The sequence below is a fragment of the Mytilus trossulus genome, chromosome 11 (genome assembly GCF_036588685.1).
Source record: "Mytilus trossulus isolate FHL-02 chromosome 11, PNRI_Mtr1.1.1.hap1, whole genome shotgun sequence".
In the NCBI taxonomy this organism is placed as follows: Eukaryota; Metazoa; Mollusca; class Bivalvia; order Mytilida; family Mytilidae; genus Mytilus; species Mytilus trossulus.
Window position 1 is genome coordinate 30,707,775 of NC_086383.1, and position 21,160 is coordinate 30,728,934.

At 33.3% G+C, this 21,160-nt stretch overlaps 2 protein-coding genes across 3 annotated transcripts in view; both read right to left on the bottom strand.

The window, feature by feature from the left end:
- The window catches only part of LOC134690979 (aquaporin-1-like), a 45,346-nt gene that overhangs the window by 13,288 nt on the left and 10,898 nt on the right, over positions 1-21,160 (bottom strand). The window contains exons 1-2 of one of the 2 annotated variants that reach the window (XM_063551165.1): positions 17,060-17,104; positions 7,363-7,606 (exon numbers count right to left, since the gene is read on the bottom strand). In XM_063551165.1, coding sequence (XP_063407235.1) covers positions 7,363-7,572 — 210 coding nt within the window. In that variant the 5' untranslated portion in view covers positions 7,573-7,606; positions 17,060-17,104. Of the gene's footprint in view, positions 1-7,362; positions 7,607-17,059; positions 17,105-21,160 lie in introns of those variants that run through there. The other variant, XM_063551166.1, reaches the window with a different exon arrangement.
- On the bottom strand, positions 270-2,820 carry LOC134690978 (uncharacterized). Its single transcript, XM_063551164.1, has 2 exons — positions 885-2,820; positions 270-346 (listed from the first exon to the last, which is right to left on the bottom strand). Exon 1 carries the CDS (start codon positions 2,142-2,144, stop codon positions 1,185-1,187), a length of 960 nt encoding a protein of 319 aa, XP_063407234.1. The 5' UTR covers positions 2,145-2,820; the 3' UTR covers positions 270-346; positions 885-1,184.

The window sequence follows — 21,160 nt, forward strand, 5'->3', positions numbered from 1 at the left end:
CTTATAATTGTTATTATTGCATAGCAATATAATATTTCCCACAGAAAATAACCAAAAGTTAGCGTGCAATAAATCTTCAAAAATGCATGACGTCATCAACGACAAAATCTTAGTTTAAACCAATTTTTACTTTCAAATATTATATTGCTATACAATAAAAGGGTTATTGCATGAATATTGGGGAATATTGTCCTTCGTAGAACATATATTGAACTCGCAAGCTTGTGCAATGTAAAATTAATTCTACTCGGGACAATATTCCCCCAATATTAATGCATTTACTGTACTGATAAGTCGTTGAGAGTTCAACTGTTTATTGGTATAGACCTCCGGAGAGGGTAAAAAACTGAAAATTCAAAATAACAAACATAAGCATACTATTGAGTCAATAAATGTCAAAAAGTAGTACATTCACAAAGAAAATGTTTCATAGTTCAATACAAGTAACTCTTGTACACTACACTTCGAAAAACAACATCAATATATCAGAAAAAGGTTACACGTAAGTATCTATATATGCAATAAAAATGACAGGTTGCATTTGTCATTGACTGTAGTTTACATATCGTGCACGATAAAAAAAAATTGACACGTTAAAACTGTGCGGTACTGTAGTTCTAGAAAATTCGAGCGTGACCCTTGTCTACATCGATAAAACACAAAAATAAATCCTAATATGTGGGATTGACAAATACAGAATGGAATTTAAGGGTAAATGCATACATAAAAAATACAAACAGTACTGTAAATTCACAGCGGCAATATTTTTTCATGTCGTGCGTAAATGAGCACCAATAATCAAAAATGAGTTTGCATAAAATGTATAGTTCAACAATATGCACAACGATATAAAAAATGAGCACAAATATAAAAGGTAAACTTACTCTAGTGGTGGATTAAACTTCAAATAGAAAAAACAACGTGCTTCAGTTTTGACAAATATCGAGGGATAAAAGAGACTGGGGAGTGAAATGATACAAAAAGGACAACATGGTCAATTCGGCACTTTACCAAAACAGTACACTCCTCCTATGATTTCATAGGAAATCACTACATTTTCAAAAATAAAAGGATAATATCACATGGAAAATTAGCATGTTATAATAATTGTTTATGTATCAAATGTGGTTGATTAAACACGATGTCACTGTCATAGTCACTCGGCTTCAAGAAGCGAAATAGTCCTAAGTAATCGGTCTGAAGTGAAAGTTTATGTTAAAGGTACTGGCACTCTTACGATTAAAGTATGTATCTGTGATTGCATCTTTTAAAGCATCTAAGAACATGTAGTCCTCTTGTTTAACACTGTTTATACACGAAGGTCCAATGTACTTCTTCTGTTTAGGCAAATGTTCAAGTTGGCTCAATGAAGATAAACTTGATTCCCATGTTTGATTTAGTGATTCTGGGAATGGATTATTCCAATCATAGGTAGATAAAAACCTTAAGGTTGGATTTAAAAATAACTTGTCCTTGATAATCACGGGTGTTGCCAAGCTAATTGGGTCATACAAACTGTTGACTGTTGACAGAAATCCACGGCGTGGAAATGGCTTGTTGTCGGAAGACACTCTTAAGGTGAACTTGTCTAGTTCTGTGTCCCAGGAGAGACCTAAGTTCATCTGTAACAAGAGATTTGCCGATCCAAGGTCGAGGTCTTTGAGATTTGTGGCATGGTCATCTGATTGATATGCTTCGAGCACTGATCTGCAGTTTGAAGCGACTGTATCTAACTCATGAGTGGGCTTTTCAGAGTTGCAACCTAATTTCATATCAAATGATTTTGTTCCATGGTTTGATCTTTGCGTACTGTTCTCTAAAAGAGGTTTGTCTGGTATAAACTTCTCGAAAGTTGGGTCTAAACCAACTGGTGTCTCACTATCACACGGAAACAATAAAGCAGATTGTACATTGCCGACAATAACGGTTTTGTTCACGTTGACATGTTGCTGTTCCTGAAATCTTCCCAGACATACATTCCCCACAATGACCCATCCTAAGCGCAAACGTTGTGCATACGGTACCTCTTCGACTCCTACACGATGTTCAATAACATGGTGTGCTCTAATTAGGTCACGGCCTATTAACATCTGTATTTCAGACTGATTGTCAATGTCAGGAATACAACTTGCTATGTCCATCATGTGTGGATAACTTGAAGCTACGACAGATGAGGGTATTTCCTCCCGATTGTTAGGAATGTCGTTACACTCTATTATTTCAGGTACGTTAAGACAGGATGACCCGTCCAGTGACTCTTGTACATATCCGGAAGCCCTTCGTCCACTACTGACGAAACTCCCTGCACAAGAAGCAAGTGCGTATTTGAATTATTTGCCATTTTCTCTGAAGAAATTGAAGAAGTCTGAAGAAGCTAAAGTTCTGTTACTTTGGTCGTCTAACACGCAGTAAACTTTTTTGAAATGTTCTGGTCTATCAGAATGATATACTTTGGCGAGTACTATCTTTGAGCAAGATTTACTTGTATTGTATATTGAGTCACATATTTTAGTGCATATGCTGCTAATCTGTTCATTTGAATTCTCCTCCTCGTGCTTTTGCTGGGGTTCACTTTCAACATCTACGTGTAAAGCTGACGGATGATCACAAGAACCACAAACACTGCATTTGACATTCTCTTTACATTTGTCACGGAAATGTTTCTTGGGACCGCAACATTTGAAACACAAACCTTTCTGCTTAATTAAATCAAGTCTCTCTGATAATGGTTTAGCACGAAAACCACGGCACGTGTTGAGTGTATGGTTAGTTCCGTGAAGTGGACATAAGTCCTCATTCGACTTCTGAAACGATGGCCTGTTGTCGTTGCTACCAATGTCAGTTTTGGTGCTTGACACTTGCGTGGGACTTTGAAATCTGGTTTGATTTGGTGTGGTTGGTTTTGTGTCTTGATTGTCATAAATGAATCCAGGGTCATTACGCACTTTAGCAATGTTTTGCAGGAATGGCACGAAGAAGGAGAACGGCGGATATGCTCCGTTGTGTTTTGACTTATAACCATTGGCAGTAGTCGTCCATTTTTCTTGAATGTTGTAAGGTAACCTGGTTACAAAACGATTAACACCAAGGGAGGAATCAAAGTAAGCAAATATGGTAGAAAACTTTTCATCTCTACGAATAGACTCTATCTCTGCAGCCAAGTCGTAAAGTTCCTTTCGGTTATCGTTTGAAAGTTTTGGAAAGTTAACTATACGTGAATGAAGTGAGGATTCAATAATCTCTGGACTACCGAACCTAGCATCTAAGCGTTCCCATATAAGGCGCACTGCAGTTGCCGGATTATGAGCATTAGCACATCTTATATTCTGAGCATACTGTTTTGAGCTTGGTCCCAAATACTTTGTTAAAAGATCCAACTGTTCCAATGGATTTGTATCTAACTCTGTCATTATGTGTTGAAAACTAATTTTCCAAGATGAGTAATGTGACGGCTGGGCATCAAATGATATGAGCCTAGATGTGATTAAATCTTTCTTCACCATGAACTTGGCCAATTCTTGTGCTTCGTTCCTCTGGGTTGGAACAAAAGGTTGTGCTGTAGGATTCAATGGTTCTAAAGAATGAATAGGAATATTTACATTGTTCACTTTAAGGTCATGTTTGTTCAAATGTAAGGAGTGATGTGAGCGCTGTTGCTCCACAAATTCTGCTGTACGTTGTTCTGTAATGTTACGTGTACCTGGTATGTTAGCACTACGGTACTTTCTTTCAGACATTTTGTTTTCATTGGCATGTTGAACTACTGGATCAGCGATCCTTGGTGGTTCTTAACTTTCACCATAGTCTTTAAGATCGAAATCCAATGCCTTCTTAACAGCTTGTAATCCCGACTCAGCTTCGTCAACGTCTCGCTTCATAGCGAGGACATTTTTCTCTGCTTTGAGTGTAGCTTCGCGGTGCAACAACTCCGCCTCCTCTTTAGCATATTTAAGTCGTGTCTTAGCGGTTTCAAGTTTCACTGTTTGTATTAGAATCTCTGATTGAGCACTTAGTGATGAGTGTCTTGTTGACACAGTATGACGAGAACTTTATTGGGAGCTACGACTTTTATGAGTTCGTTCACTATTTTCCATTGATCTTCTAGGTAGCAATTCACTTAGATGTTGTTTGACAACTGATATCTTAGCCTTTAAAGCATAGAATGACACTTTAAATGATGCATGCTCACTTTCACTTTCTCTTGTCCTATATGATTTTAAGTAATCAAAATATCTGTTAGCTTCTTTCTCATACTTTTCTGACAGTTTCAGAAGTTCCTCTCTGTATGTTGACGCTGTGGACAGGTCCAACACTGGGTTATCTTCAACGTCTAATAAAATAGCATCTATGATGTCTTTCATTAGATTGTTCGAAAAGATGGTCTCCATCTGATGTTAGTGTCCTTGAAGATCTGAGCTGTCTGTCAGAAACGATTTCTGAGTGTGACATGTTGAATCTATCTTGGGTTCATCTCTTTGATCTAGATGTTTTACTGTACTGATAAGTCGTTGAGAGTTCAACTGTTTATTGGTATAGACCTCCGGAGAGGGTAAAAAACTGAAAATACAAAATAACAAACATAAGCATACTATTTAGTCAATAAATGTCAAAAAGTAGTACATTCACAAAGAAAATGGTTACATAGTTCAATACAAGTAACTCTAGTACACTACACTTCGAAAAACAACATCAATATATCAGAAAAAGGTTACACGTAAGTATCTATATATGCAATAAAAATGACAGGTTGCATATTTCATTGACTGTAGTTTACATATCGTGCACGATAAAAAAAAAAATGACACGTTAAAACTGTGCGGTACTGTAGTTCTAGAAAATTCGAGCGTGACCCTTGTCTACATCGATAAAACACAAAAATAAATCCTAATATGTGGGATTGACAAATACAGAATGTAATTTAAGGGGCAAATGCATACATAAAAAATACAAACAGTACTGTAAATTCACAGCGGCAATATTTTTTCATGTTGGCGTAAATGAGCACCAATAATCAAAAATGAGTTTGCATAAAATGTATAGTTCAACAATATATATATGCACAACGATATAAAAAATGAGCACAAATATAAAAGGTAAACTTACTCTAGTGGTGGATTAAACTTCAAATAGAAAAAACAACGTGCTTCAGTTTTGACAAATATCGAGGGATAAAAGAGACTGGGAAGTGAAATGATACAAAAAGGACAACATGGTCAATTCGGCACTTTACCAAAACAGTACATTTACCCTATAATAAGTGTGTGCGCATCCAGGTTATTATTATGTATCAATGAAATCAGATACACACGTTCATACGGCTGTTGTCATCTCTATGGTCGGGTTTGTTGTCTCTTTTTCACATTCCCCATTTCCATTCTCAATGTGATACGTATTTGATTGCTTGCCAATGAGTGTTACGCGTCAAACAATTGTTTGCAGCCTAGTGAAAGCCATTAGCTACAGTTATATGACTTAATACTAGTAAAGGAAATGTCTCAACCGCTATATTACTGCATCTTATTTTATATATATAATATATAGTGAACGAAAGTAACACTTTTACACTTATGCGTCGGATGCGCTTTCTGGATTTACACGTAGGTTCATAAAAAAAAACTCAAACCAGGATTTTTGTATTCCTAACTACATACATTTGTACCGGACTTATTAATAAGTACTTAAATAAAAAATAGCCACATGTACCGAAGGTCAACTCTGTCTGGTGGACTTAACCCTTATTTTGTTACAAATTTCTTAATTCATCATTTTTTTAAGAAACACAGTATAATAAAGTGGTTACAGATGCAATAGGGTATTAACATTCTACCGGCAGTTTTGTTGACTAGATGCTACGTACATCTGATCAGGAATCTAAGGAACAGGAGTTGTCTTTTGTTTATGTAATTTATACGCGTTTCTCGTTTCTCGTTTTTTTTTATAGATTAGACCGTTGATTTTCCCCTTTGAATGGTTTTACAAATAGTAATTTTGGGGCCGTTTTTAGCTTGTTTTTGATCTATAATGGTTTACTTTTTTAAATTGTGATTTGGATGGAGAGTTGTCTGGCACTCATACCACATATTCCTAAATATATTCCTTCCCTACCAGACATGCTAATTTTTTGACGATTCAAAAACAATTAGCCTTTTATTTTGCTATGTTGCTAATGTTAAAAAGACTTTTTATACTGTTTTCGAGTCTATAGGCAAAATATCCACCAAGATATTTTTATGAGGTTCTGATAAAAACCAATGTTTCTATATATAACATAATGTACAATGTTCTAACGGATAGGAAGTTTTTCTCATCTTTTCCTTGTTTCCACTTACTTTCCGGTATCTTACCAATAATTTGAACATTGAATCAATATTCTTTCAATAAATTAAGAATGTTAATGAAATTAGGATATATGGCAATAAGATAGCGACCCATCAAAATATCTTTTTGATATCGTGAGTTTAAAAATGATTAAACATAAGCATTGTGCTACAATGTAATCAACTACAAAAATGTATTTGATTTATAACGTGTGTATTGGAAACAAACTACCTATAATGTTTAACTTTTATAAAATGTTACTTGCAGGATTTCCCCTGGGTCAATAAATTTTTTTGTCACCTTTTTCGCCACTTTAATAATTTTTTTTATCGTAAGTTCAAAAATGATTAAACATAAGCATGGTGTTAATCAACAACACATACAATGCTTGATTTAGAACGTGTTTATTGGGGGGGGGGGGGGGGGGGAATTGACCTATAATGGTTAACTTTTTTTTCGCCACCTTTTGTTCGCCAAAACAACATATTTTTCGCCATGTAACATACCAATCTAGTTAAAATTGATCTTTCATCGCTCCCGTATTCTGATATGTCGCGTGGGAGATCTAACGAAACCCGCTTTGAGGTTTTCCTTTTTTTCACCCCCCCCCCTTCCTCCCTCCCTAAATAAGATGACTTGGATGGAGAGTTGTCTCATTAGCACTCATACCATATATTCCTATATCTATAATAATCCATACGTCATTGTCTCAAAACCAAATTATTAAATGCATGTAGACCTTCAGCATCACTCCTACTTGTGGAATATATATAGTCATGAGAAATTTGTTAAAAAAATAAAAGATTATAAAATACGTATATATTGATGATGACCGATAAATTCACTTAATATGTCTAATTCAGCACTTTCACCAAACAAAACAGGACTACATTACTTGCTTTATTTGTAACAGGCTTTAATATCTAACTGATGATTTTTCACAATTATGAGTGTCAGCACACAATGAAAACTGATGTTGTTACATTTAAAAAGATTGATTTTATATGCATTAAACATTTTGACGCTATTGTTAATCATTCTAACCTTAATAGTTGATTGTGGCTCTCCAGTGATAGGTACTGCAGATGCACATCCCAAAAATACAAATAATAATGTCCCTACAAATTCCGCTAGTACAGCTCGCCAAAATGTCCATGTTTTTAATTCTCCGAAGTGAAGAATCCGTACTTCACTTGGTTTTCCAAACCGTATTTCTTGTAGCTTGTTAGCAATGTACATCTCATACGCTTCCATACCGGAGGTGATTTTCGGAACGTTTGTTTTTATCCTGAAATTAACAACCATATTTCAATTTTTAGTTGTTTACCATGTAAGATGACAACATTATAACTCCGCTTCATTTCATCATGTGCTATATAATCATCTTCAGCTCAGAGAATAATGTCCGATGAAATGTAAGTAGGTAAATTAATGTATGTTAAGAACGTTCATTCTCAGAAGTTTAAACATAACTAGTGCATGATAAAATCGAAGAAATGGTGAAGATTATCGGGTTGTTTAATTAGCTCTAAAAGTCCTAATTGCAATTAAGCAGAAGTGATATAATATTCGATAAAGGAATAATATAACTGTTATGAAGCACAACAAATTCATTTGACCGAATACGACATCAATAGACTACAATAGGAGCAAATCATTATACAGACATGGGCTTGTATTTGCTCATTGATAAAGGTCGTACGGTAACCTATATTATTAATTTCTGTGTCATTTGGTCTCTTGTGAAGAGTTGTATCATTGACCATCGTATCGCAACTTCTTGTTCATATATATGTATAAATATATGGGTAAAGAAAAGAACATTGCTATATATGATATATGATAACAATACACAATCCGAGATATTGGATTGTTTGCGTAATTTGCACGAATCGAGGGGGAAATAATAAACAAGAATCTTAATTCATACTGATTAATTCTTTGTAAATCGTATTATTTTAAGCATGAATATACTATAACATAAAGCGGATCACTTTCATCTTTACTGTGGTATAAGATTAATTACATTACTAAAGCAGTTCGTGAAATAACCATTTCTGAATTTCAAAACCAATAAAAGATCAATTATTCCAGTTTAAAAGCCACTTGTGGTTTTATAATTTCCGGCTGAATGTTAAAATAAAAAAAAAAGTCAAAGGCTAATTTGCTTTTTGTATATGATCTGACTGTTACTCTTTATACACTCAAATTGTAATGATCTTAACATTAAATAAATCGACACTAGAATTTCATACTTAATACGCTGGTAGAATTCATATGAAAAAGAAGATGTGGTATGATTGCAAATAAGACAACCCTCCACAAGAGACAAAAATGACACACAAATTAACAACTATAGGTCACCGTACGACAATGTAAAACAATTCAAACGAGAAAACTAACGGCCTTATTTACGTTAGAACTGCTTCAGTAATGTATTCATTCCAAATACTTAATATTGTGTAACGACATTGTCAAATCCTTCTTAATCACAAATATATGACAGTTTACATTATTTTATGTACATTTCAGTTGCAGCACATTTTACCTTTCAAAAACAAGACATGACGTGTGATGCACATGTGTGATACAACTTCCGGTTTTGTCTTGGAGGGCGAGTGAATGGATTTGAAGGTTAAACGTTAGTGACTAATTGGTGTGAGACAGATACCAAACGATAAAAATATCAAAGCAAATACAAAAATTACTTGTAATTCTTTAGATTCTGAAAGGTTGAATACAACACATTAAGAAAATCAATGTAGGAGCTAAAAGGTAAAAAAAAAAACAACACCGAACTCCATAAGAAAATGTCTGTATCAAGTCAGGAATATGATATATTTGTTATGTTACTTTTTGTCAACTCCCTCAGTCAAAGTTTATCAATAACCCTGTCTTGTTTTGTGCTTGCATTGTACATTTTTGTACTAAGGAATCATGATTTTTTTTAATTAATTTTCTCTTGAAGAAATACGCCCATGCGTCTGAAGATCTCTAAATACTCTGAATACATTAAATTCTGAAACAGCAATGATAATCAAATTTATCTTAAGTGCACTTTGGTGATTATAGTTTAAATAAAAGTTTTTTTTCAACTCACATTACATCAATTTTAAAAACATACGTTTGACTCTATAAATAAACACAATCACGGACAATACAGCTATAATATATTTCAAAATAACCAATATTGTCGTAATTTTCAAGCAAATAAATGAATGCCTATCTCAATCGATATCCATCTTTGATTTCTTCAGGCATAAAATAATTACAAAAATATCTCAACAGGTCATTAAAGAACCGTGTAATTAAGGTAAAGATTTTAAGTTTGCAGTGTATTCTCTAATCAAGCAATTTCTATAATACTTATGGTATTAAGTACATTTAGTGACGGTCGATTCTTCCTAAAGTAAAAACAAACATTTTCAATTATATTTTAAAGTTGTGTCATTCATAGAAAAAAGACATTAGAATGTCATTACGATTTTGTATTACAACATAGCAGGCTAGGATTTTATAAAACAGTCTTTAAGAATAAAGTCAAGCTCTAGTAATTTGTTTTACCATATATCTCAAGTTTTACTTTTTTCTTGACATTCTTAGGAAATTGCTATAAAAAAAAACGATACAAATGTTAACAGCACGCTATGTAAAATTAAATATAGTAAATATTTTTTTATGATATTAAACGCCTACTACAACAGGGTTTGGATGGGAGAGACAGAAAAGAAAATAAAAGTAGGTAAAAATAGATACCAGAGAAAATAATGGGATGCAATTATATTTTAAAGAAGAGAGACTTAAAAGCCAAAAATATCACGAAAAAGAATAAAATAAATATTGAAAAGAGTAACATGTTATAAAAATAACAAAGTATAAAAACACACACCACCTCCCCCCACAACTCAGACCATAATAAAAGCTCTCCTTAGTGCGAGAAAAATTACCGTCGTTATTCCCCTGTTTCAACGGTAAAAACGAAGAAGAATTAAATGTTTAAAATTACAAATCAATTCATAATTTTAAATATAATAACTTCACTGTATATAAGTGTCGCTAGTTCACAGAAACGGCTAACTTTTGCGGTTATGTGATTTAAGTAAGTTGTGTTTTCTCTGTAACATTCTGCTTTTATATATACAGTCCGCCAAAAGTAAAGCACTAACGAAATATAGCTGGCAATATTTTTTAAACTATTGCGAAATTAATATTAATGTTTGGTGTTATGATTTACCTTTAACATACACTACGAAAATGCATTACGACCAAAAAGATTGAACCCCGATAAAGTAGTCAAGCAACCTCTTATCAAATGTCATTTGAGCGTTTACAAATACCCTGTTTCTCCAGGTGGTCGCGTTAGTGTTCCTACATTGGTTTCGTCGACTTCAAAGAGGCAACCGAAGAGTATGTCGTGGTGTATAAAGACGTATACTTACAGGCAGGCACTCTATCGTCAGGTTTCAATGGCATAATGACTATATATGCTTGAACATAAAAAGATGACCAAACACTCATTGATCAGATGCGAGTCAGTTTCTTTTACTGCCGGTAGACGCCATAATATGAATTTCGCGGGAAACAAAACGGCCTATGACCATAACAATGTTTGCACAAGGACTGCATTCATTGCTGGTGGTGTTCCAGTACGGGGTTGCTTCTTATACCGTGATAAGCTGGGTTTGCATATTCTGCTGGGTAACATAAACGGACAGACATACAGATATTTGGTGCCTTAAAACATTGCAGTCCCTCATTTTAGTAATCCCCCACTTGCGTCAACATTGCCAAGACCCCTGTACATGGACGACAACGCTAGACCACACAGGGCAAGGATTTTAACCGAGTCCAAAGAGCAACAAGCCATTTACACTATTTTTTGGCCTTCCATGGCTCCATACATAAACTCTGTCAAACATGGCTGAGATGCCATTAGCGAAAATTTCGATCGCAGAGATCCACCTTCACAATATTTTGTCGATTTAAAAGTGGCATTTGTTCTTTAATGCAACAGATTACCTCAACTAAAGTTTTGAAGGCTTGTACCGCTTATGATACGTCGTGATATGAAACTGTACCGGAAGAGAGGTTGTTACACATACTATTGACTCAAACATTGACATTAAATTTGCCGATTATACCAAAGATTATGTGTAGACAATTTTAATGATATTGGGTAATCAATTGTTGTACAAAAATAAAATCACAATGAAACTTTAATTCCGTTTCTAAATTTTGTAATTTGCACTATTTCTATGAACAAAAAATCTACATGCATAGAACCTTCATAAGTGACCAATATTCTATTTGTGGTTTGTTTATGGTATACATTAGCAAAATTGCTATATGATTGTTTTCTTTTTTTCGATGAATAATGGATTTTTTAAATTTGAAAAAAAATCGATGCAATAAAAGTGAGTGGTGCTTAACTTTTGGCGGACTGTATATAATGGTTTTAAGTCGTGACAATTTCACTTAATAAAACCAACAGATGAAAAGAACGCATCTTCATGGTAAGTCTTTCGACATTGATCAAACACTCTTCAATGTCAAAGATAACATAAAATGTATACTGTCGCAATGTTTGATATATTTTTCTTAACCCCAATTTACGTTCATAAAAATATATGTATAAATTTGAAAACACAATGTACAGGTATTTCATTGGATACATATATAAAGCAATTTGGCAAATACGTATTTGATCATTAAGTTAAGGTTCACTGTTTACCGCGAATCGCTACTATTTCAATGTAAGTAATGGATCAAATTCCATACATTGATCTACCTTACAAACCTACTACTGATTCAAAAGCAATGTAGGTGTATATCTAGACTTAGTAGAATCTAGTATCAACCGAAGCTCGTGGGATATAGCGTTTTCTGATGTGAAGAAAAATATAAATCTCAAAATCCACAAAAATCTCAAACAGAAAGTTCATTTGACCTTCGTACATATACATTCATCCAGACTTAGAATTTTTGTCATTGTACTGGATTGTCTGTACCCAGAATTCGTATTGTGGTTTATAAAGAGTCTTGTTTGTCAAATTGTTATGGAGAACCCTTATAGAGGTTTGATTAAACTGGTTAGTATTTTCAAACAAAATATATAAGAACGGACATCACAACTAAATCCAATGTTCTCAGAACATACACTATCTTATCTTTTGTTTGGGGGGGGGGGGGGGATTTACCATGTCGTTCAAAATAGATAGTTACAAGAATGTGATGTTTTGTTAAAAGACTTTTACAACTATTTTACTACTGCGTGTAGTTTTAACGTTAGGTATGCTTGTTTGCTTTGTTTGTAGGGCTTCAGCTTGTCTAATGCTATTGGATGCTTGAGCAAACATTTATACAAACAAAGCAAGCAAGCCAATCAAACATTTAAACTACATGCATTAGGAAAATAGCTGTAAACAAAAAATTGTTTATAACTTTGATATGTCAAGACGATTATATGCATCTCGTACATAAACGGTGATCGCTTGTCGTGCGTGGATCATGAATCGTTCCTTCATGGTGCATTCATCGTACGTGTATCGTCCGTGCGTTTATTGTGTGTGTAGTCAGTTTGACTTTTAAAAGGTCTGTACAAGTAACTACAGTTTCTCAACAGCATGACCTTGTTAACTTTCACTTATCAAAGTACTGCAGTACTATATTGGTAAAGTAATTCAGGTTGATTGTAATATATGATCAATTGTGTAGGATAACCATGTATAATATACTATAAAACACTAAGACAGTTACATGCGCATGGGTTAAGTCCGACAAATTTATAGCTTGTAAATAAGATAAACGTTATATATAACTCGATCAGATTAATGTTCAACTAATGAAAAATATATACATTCTAATGCAATTTGTTTAGAACGATAATGTTCACTCGACCTTGAATATTGTGAAGGGTAACATTCCATGTTATACATGTACCAGTCCGTAACTAACGAATACCACAACTTTAAATTCCGACTCTTTATTAACCAGTCCATACATTTGTAACTAACGAATACCACAACGTTAAATTCGAATCTAACAGAAAAAGATTATGATTGAGATTAAATATTATTAATATTTTAACAAGTATGCATTATAGTTTGCTTTATATTTTTAATGTTTTTAAATTGGCATTTTAAGGGGAGGTAACTCCAAAATACTGCATTTTTCAATAGGAATCTACATGGAATTAGGCAAAGTATGAACAATTATTTTTTATCTAGACTCCCATTCCAACTTTATAAAGTATAGACTTAAAAGTATAATTCAAATACGTCCAGTGTTTATGTTTGACATCAGGAGAATAAATATAGGCCACATAGTTTAGATGCCAAATACGTCCAGTGTTTATGTTTGACATCAGGAGAATAAATATAGGCCACAATGTTTAGATGCCAAATACGTCTAAACAGTGTTTATGTTTGACATCAGGAGAATAAATATAGGCCTTATTGTTTAGATGCCAAATACGTCCAGTGTTTATGCTTGACATCAGGGGAATAAATATAGGCCACATTGTTTAGATGTCAAATACGTCCAGTATTTATGTTTGACATCAATAGAATAAATATAGGCCACATTGTTTAGATGCCAAATACGTCCAGTGTTTATGTTTGACATCAGGGGAATAAATATTTAGGCCACATTGTTTAGATGCCAAATACGTCCAGTGTTTATGTTTGACATCAGGAGAATAAATATATAGGCCACATTGTTTAGATGCCAAATACGTCCAGTGTTTATGTTTGACATCAGGAGTATAAATATATAGGCCACATTGTTTAGATGCCAAATACGTCCAGTGTTTATGTTTGACATCAGGAGTATCAATATAGGCCACATTGTTTAGATGCCAAATACGTCCAGTGTTTATGTTTGACATCAGGAGAATAAATATAAGGCCACATTGTTTAGATGCCAAATACGTCCAGTGTTTATGTTTGGCATCAGGATTATAAATATAAGCCACATTGTTTAGATGCCAAATACGTCCAGTGTTTATGTTTGACATCAGGAGAATAACTATATAGGCCACATTGTTTACATGCCAAATACGTCCAGTGTTTATGTTTGACATCAGGAGTATAAATATATAGGCCACATTGTTTAGATGCCAAATACGTCCAGTGTTTATGTTTGACATCAGGAGTATAAATATAGGCCACATTGTTTAGATGCCAAATACGTCCAGTGTTTATGTTTGACATCAGGAGAATAAATATAAGGCCACATTGTTTAGATGCCAAATACGTCCAGTGTTTATGTTTGGCATCAGGATTATAAATATAGGCCACATTGTTTAGATGCCAAATACGTCCAGTGTTTATGTTTGACATTAGGAAAATAAATACAAGGCCACATTGTTTAGAAGCCAAATACGATCAGTAAAGGATCCTACAAATTAATGTAAGATACAGTCACAGAAAATAATTATATTTATAGTTACGTCTGAGTCAGTGACAACTCTACAACAGATTTATCCATCGAATCGCCATCAATGATGGTGATACATGGCTGTGTACATAATGTATAGATAATTTAGCTTATCTGTAAAAATAAGATGTCCATGCCTCATAAATCATGTACTGTAGTACGCCACTAGATTAAAACTGACGTGGTAATTCAAATGTAAAACAATATGTGCCTGTCCCAAGTCAGGAGCCTGTAATTCAGTGGTTGTCGTTTGTTTATGTGTTACATATTTGTTTTTCGTTCATTTTTTTACATAAATAAGGCCGTTAGTTTTCTCGTTTGAATTGTTTTACATTGTCATATTGGGGCCTTTTATAGCTGACTATGCGGTATGGGCTTTGCTCATTGTTGAAGGCCGTACGGTGACCTATAGTTGTTAATGATTTTAGTCTTTTGTGGATAGTTGTCTCATTGGCAATCATACCACATCTTCTTTTTTATAGTATCATGGTTAACTATTATCCTGAAAATGAATGCTAATTTCCCATCAAATATTTGTATTTTAAATACCAAGAATATAGCACAAGAATCAAATATATGATACAATTTCTTAATGTAAGTTCTCAAATTTATTCAAAAATCCATTGAAAACTTGGCGTGTATCTGCGATAGACTTCTAACAAGTTGGATTTTGCTTTGTTGACAAACAGTTGATATACATGTATACAAGGTAGATAAGTCGAAGGTAAGTGTGACTAGTCAATAGTTATCAAAGATAAGATAGTAGTTTTCTGTAAATAATACAAATTTGTACATGTTTATAGAATGTCGCCTTTCCCATTTTGGTGTGACTTCGAGAAGTTCACATGGCTGAGATTGATAACAGAGTGCATCAGTCTGCGCAAGTTCCGGTAAAAATTCTTGTAAACGTTGATATTTAAGGAGCGTCAACATGTCAACTACATTTACATAAATACTCATTTGCTGTCGAATAACGAATTAACAAGTTTCAATACCTCTATCTTTTTTAATTTTATTTTAATCAATTTATAAATTTTGTCACAACTCCTACAGATAAAATTGAAAATGGAAATGGGGAATGTGTCAAAGAGACAACTTTTACAACCCGACCACAGAAAAAACAACAGCAGAAGGTCACCAACAGGTCTTCAATGTAGCGAGAAATTTGTTTTAAGAATCGTTTTAAATCGTACATTTGTGTTTTAAATAGTGTGTTTTAAATAGTATGTTTTCAATATTATATAGAAACCTTTAGCAAAAATATATATATAGAATAGATATTTAGAAAATAAAAGAGGTTGTGGTAGATGTATTGTAAAATTTACATTTTGAAAGTTTTCGAGATTTAGCGATTGATTAATTTTTGCGCTTTGCACTTAAATATATTATATACTTTGTTTCTAAATTGTAAATAAATTACCATAGGGGATCTGTATTAAAAACAAATATAATAAAACATTAGAACATAACCTGTAGATCAAGGATGTTATTCATTTGATTTTAATGAATATTTCTTTAATATTTATTAAGGATTTTACATCGTATCGAGTGTGATATGATCTGTTTTTCTGCTAAATACATCTAAATTTTAAAATTAAAGTATGAGCCCATGTTTGTGAGGAAAAGACATAATATTAAAAATGCTTTGAAAATACTTAGTATATGAAGTTACTGTCGTTAAGTAATAAAGAAAAATATATAAAAAAAATTATTAGAGCCGCAGTATTAAAAATAAAATTATAAACTTTTGGTATTTAAGTACAAATCGGCTAAGGGGAAAGGCCGGTTTAATTATTTCGTTCGACAAAGCTGCTCAAAAAATTATTTTCACTTTTGTTCACAATTATTTCATACATTTAGATATGTAGAATGTTCATTTTCAGTGACTTGAGGAGCAAGATTATTACTTCCAGTTCATAAGGAGCTATCATTTGATTTTTTTTTGGGGGGGGGGGGGGGGGGGGGGGGCTAGGATGAAAAAAAATTTCCTGAATTTTTTTTAGCTGTAATCTCTGTCCTGCCTTTTTATTTTTCACTCTGTTCGGTCCTGCCTTTTTTTTTTTAGTTTATCCTGACTTTTTTTTTCAAAGTGTCTCATCCTGCCTTTTTTTTTACTCAAAACTCCTGTCCTCCCTATTTTTTTCAAATTTCATCCTCATGAGAGACACGTATATGCCATGTTTGAAAATACCATTGAAAATTATAAAGTAAAGTTGTACTAAATTTACTATAATAATAGAAACTATTAAAATATTTATATTTCATGCAAAAATAATAAGTAATAATTACAAATGTCACAATTTACCTTTATAACTTTCTATATCGTAAAGCTAGTTCTCTCGAGATCTAAGTAAACCAACATAAAACACACACAGTTACAAATGCTAAAATTAAGTGACCACTCCAGATTAATAAGAATACAACTGTTACAGTATCTACTGATAAGTTATGGTCATTTGAAATTTTACTTTCCTTTATTTACCCAAGATTTTGTATTGTATCCTATGTAAGCTGACTGTGTAACGCAGATAAATGTTAAATATACAAATACAGTAAAACCTGGCTAAACCGAATCCTGCGTAAACCGAAAACCTGTCTATACCAAACATGTTCTTAAGCACCGTCATATCAAATTGTATGCGTTGTGAACCTGATAAAACGGAACATCGACCAAAACCGATTAAAAATCTGAAGTCCTAAAAAGGTTCGGTTTAAATAGGTTTCACTGTAGTTGCATTTGTGGTGGGCGTCATATATCTTATCGTAATTATAAAGGGTGGTCTTTAAACAATTTCTTTGATTGAAGAGTTTTTAATTTACTATTTCTTTCTTTTACGTAAATATCATCAATGAAAAATACCTCTGTTTTAGTGTTTTATAGGACGGAACGGTGGCGTAGGTTTTACATCCTGAAACATCACAACGACACGAAATTTGCAATTTGTGTTGTATTGTTTGATTCAAGAAAATAGTTCATATCCGTTTTTTTATTATTATGAATATCATAGTCCTAGCTAAATATTCATAAAATATTGTGAATATTTAAGCAGACACTTACCTGCCAACTGTCACTATTTGCGGGGGATTTCCCCCATGGAGGCTTCGAAATTGAAATTTTGAAAGAGCAATTTTGTCCACAATTTTAAACAAAACAATTAATTTTACAATGATATTAAGCTTATAAAAGTATGAAGAAGCCGAAAAACAACACCAAAATGTATTTGAAGGCCCCCTTGAAGGTTTTTTAGGACTATGACAGCCAACTTGCACGCAAAACCCCCATGGGCATTTTGAAAAGTTGGCAGGTATGCCTGAGACAGCAATCAATCATTTAGCAATTATACTTGAATCCCTTGGGTATCTTTCGCCTTACTAACGCTATGGCATGTTTTTCTTTTGTGATAAGAAACTCCAGCAGAAAGTCCAGCGGAAATCGTATTGTTGATTGTCAGTTTCGATAAATTGAAAAATCACGTTAAGTACCTTGTACGCCTGCGGTCCTCAGAGTAACCGATCTGTTGATAATTAAACAAGGTTTAGCGTTAAATAAAAGATGGGAAATGCATGTGGTTAACATGTCTTCTTTTAAAAATGTGATCATTAATTGTGAAAAAAATCGCTCATGTCACATGATTTCAAAAGTTTTTCATATATCTCTAATGAAATAGTGCTATATACTCTAATTCACGAAATGACCTTTCGGAATCTCTCTTCTGGACCCATTTACCCCATGTACAAGTAGATTCAATCTTAGATGCAAACATTTTCTATTCTAGAGTCAGGAATTTATAATCGAACCATCAAATAAGGTAATGCCATTTTTCTTGAATGAAATTTATCAATTATCTAATGTTAAAATCATTACTTTTGTCGCTATTATCCTGATTAATGTAAAGCGATTTGCGACGTTGAATCCAAGGTCAATTTTAATATTGAAGTATTGCTTGAAAGACATCCTATGATAGCATAACAGATGTATTTGATATGTTACATTCTTATAAAATATAAGAGATGTGTAAGTTTTACAACTCATTTTGTTTGATCAGAAGCCGTTGACATTCCTGTACTCGTGGTAATGATTTATAAAACATCATGTAAATAACGAACAGCTAACAGGTTGATAGTCTAAGAGCAGAGTGTTGCCCCATGTCAACTGAGTTAGCTATGTGTTTATTTAATTTGTTAACTTAGTGTGCAAGTTCTTTTTACATGAGCAACACAATGGGCTATTTTCTGCTCTTAGGTCGGTTTTAGTCCCTATCCATTTACAATAGAATTTCAAATTACTGGTATCAGAGTAGCTGCATTTAGTTTTGGACCATTTAGTTGATTGATTGATTGATTGATTAGTGTGTATTTTATTTACTATGAGTTTGACTATCCCTCTGGTATCTTTCATCCCTCTACACAATATCAGCGCATATATTGCAGGGAGTGTGCCCTTGTGGAAAATATCTATGAGAGAATGTAAATACAATTGATTTGTATGTACCCCTTGTACTCTAACATCACATAAACACCCATCCAAAGAGTCACAATTATTTCAAAATGACAACCTAGTTATTCTGGTGTCTAAAGTATCTAATTTCACAACAACAAAAAACATGTTTCTCACAAGTGGAGATACTCACAGTGTCAATTCGCCTATTCAAAAACTAAAGGACTGTTCGTACCCCAAAATGAAAATAACCTCACGACATTGGTTGAATTTCCATTGTTTAGTCGTTTTCAACCAATCACGACGTTTTGGTGTACATTTTTGAAAATATTACCCAGAATGTATTAGATTCTGGAACGGCCAATTGAAAATGTAGTCATCCTTTCTTTTAACCTCTGGTTTGTAAGCTTTGTGTTCGGTATACACACATAAACAGCTACATGATCATGATGATATGTCTTTTCTATGAAAGCTTATTTTGGTCATTCTATGCGTTAAAAAAAAATATAAGTCGTGGCCACCATTTTTTTTCTAGTGCACAGAATGACCCAAATAAGCTTATCACACCACATCTTCCTATATCTATTTCACAGTTTTCAAATCCGTCTCTGAGGTGAAAGAAACATCAAAGTACTTACTGTAAGTACAATGTATATCAAGTTCACTCTTTTGATTACACATAAAGTATGTCATGAAACATGATATTTGAATTAATTCCATCAGACTTTCAATAAGCACTCCTGTGACGTTTAAAAGATTATATTAATAAGATTAAAGACTATTTAGGAATCCATGCAAATAAATGAAAAATACAATTAATATGAACTGGGTATGGCAGCATACTTTTCTAATATTTCCGCGCTCTAAATGTCTTTCTTAATAAATCAGGTAAATCCGTTTAGAAAACAGTATTATTCGACTTTGTAACCAGCATTTCTTTGTGAAATGTAAAAAAAAGTCATGTTTAATACGCAGTTAAGGTGGTACCCAACACCTCCACTATAATTAATTTGGCTCGTTTAATTTTCATAAAATTTTGACAAAGTATTTACTTTGACCCTTTGACAAAAATATAAAAATTTCAAAAAAATTGAACCAAGCATTTTATCAGAAAAATTACACTGGTTATATCACTGGCGTCAACATGATGATCGTTACTGCAATTACGATCATCTCAATATGGCGGACAAAAATATAGGGATATTTTAGAAGGCTGATTTCTCTACTTTAACAGCTTATTTTCAGATTTGTTTTATATCAAGAAAAATCTTTATAAGCATTGCCGTTGAACGTGTTTTTCATAAATTATAGAAAAACAACCAGAAGAACGAAAATCGAGATTCAAAAAATCACGATGATGATCGTAACTTCGTCTACAGATGATCGTAACTTTGACTTGTTTTTTATAAAAAGACGATCGTAACTCAAAACTGCGAATGTTTCTTTCCGCTAAATGAACACCCTATTTAGCAGTCACGATAAAAGAAATATTATTTCAAAATCAAACAAAGAATAAATGAAAATCGCTATTCTGAAAAGAAATGATATAAGGGGGATTAGCAGACTTGCAAATGCAAATGTCCTCAATATTATTTTCTTATGAGTTATTTAGTTAATATTCAAAATGGATTTACGTGGATATGAAGTTGATATAAATATCATTATCATGATACAGTTTAAGAATACAGGCCAAAACTTTCACTGATTAAAGTAAACGAGGGCACGAAGTTACATTATTTTGATGACTTTCTATCGGTTTTAAATTGTTGCCTGGTCTTGGTTCTTCTAATCAAACTATGACTATTTAAAATTGAAAGACTACAGAGGCGGACTTCGAGGGAGGGTCAAGGTGCTCGCATCACCTTTTTGTGTGGGAAATTTGTTTGATTGAATAGGGAATCTATGAAGCATGACTGTAGCGGGCCTACTCTTAGACAGCCAATCCCCAATCCCTTTTTTAAATCTCTG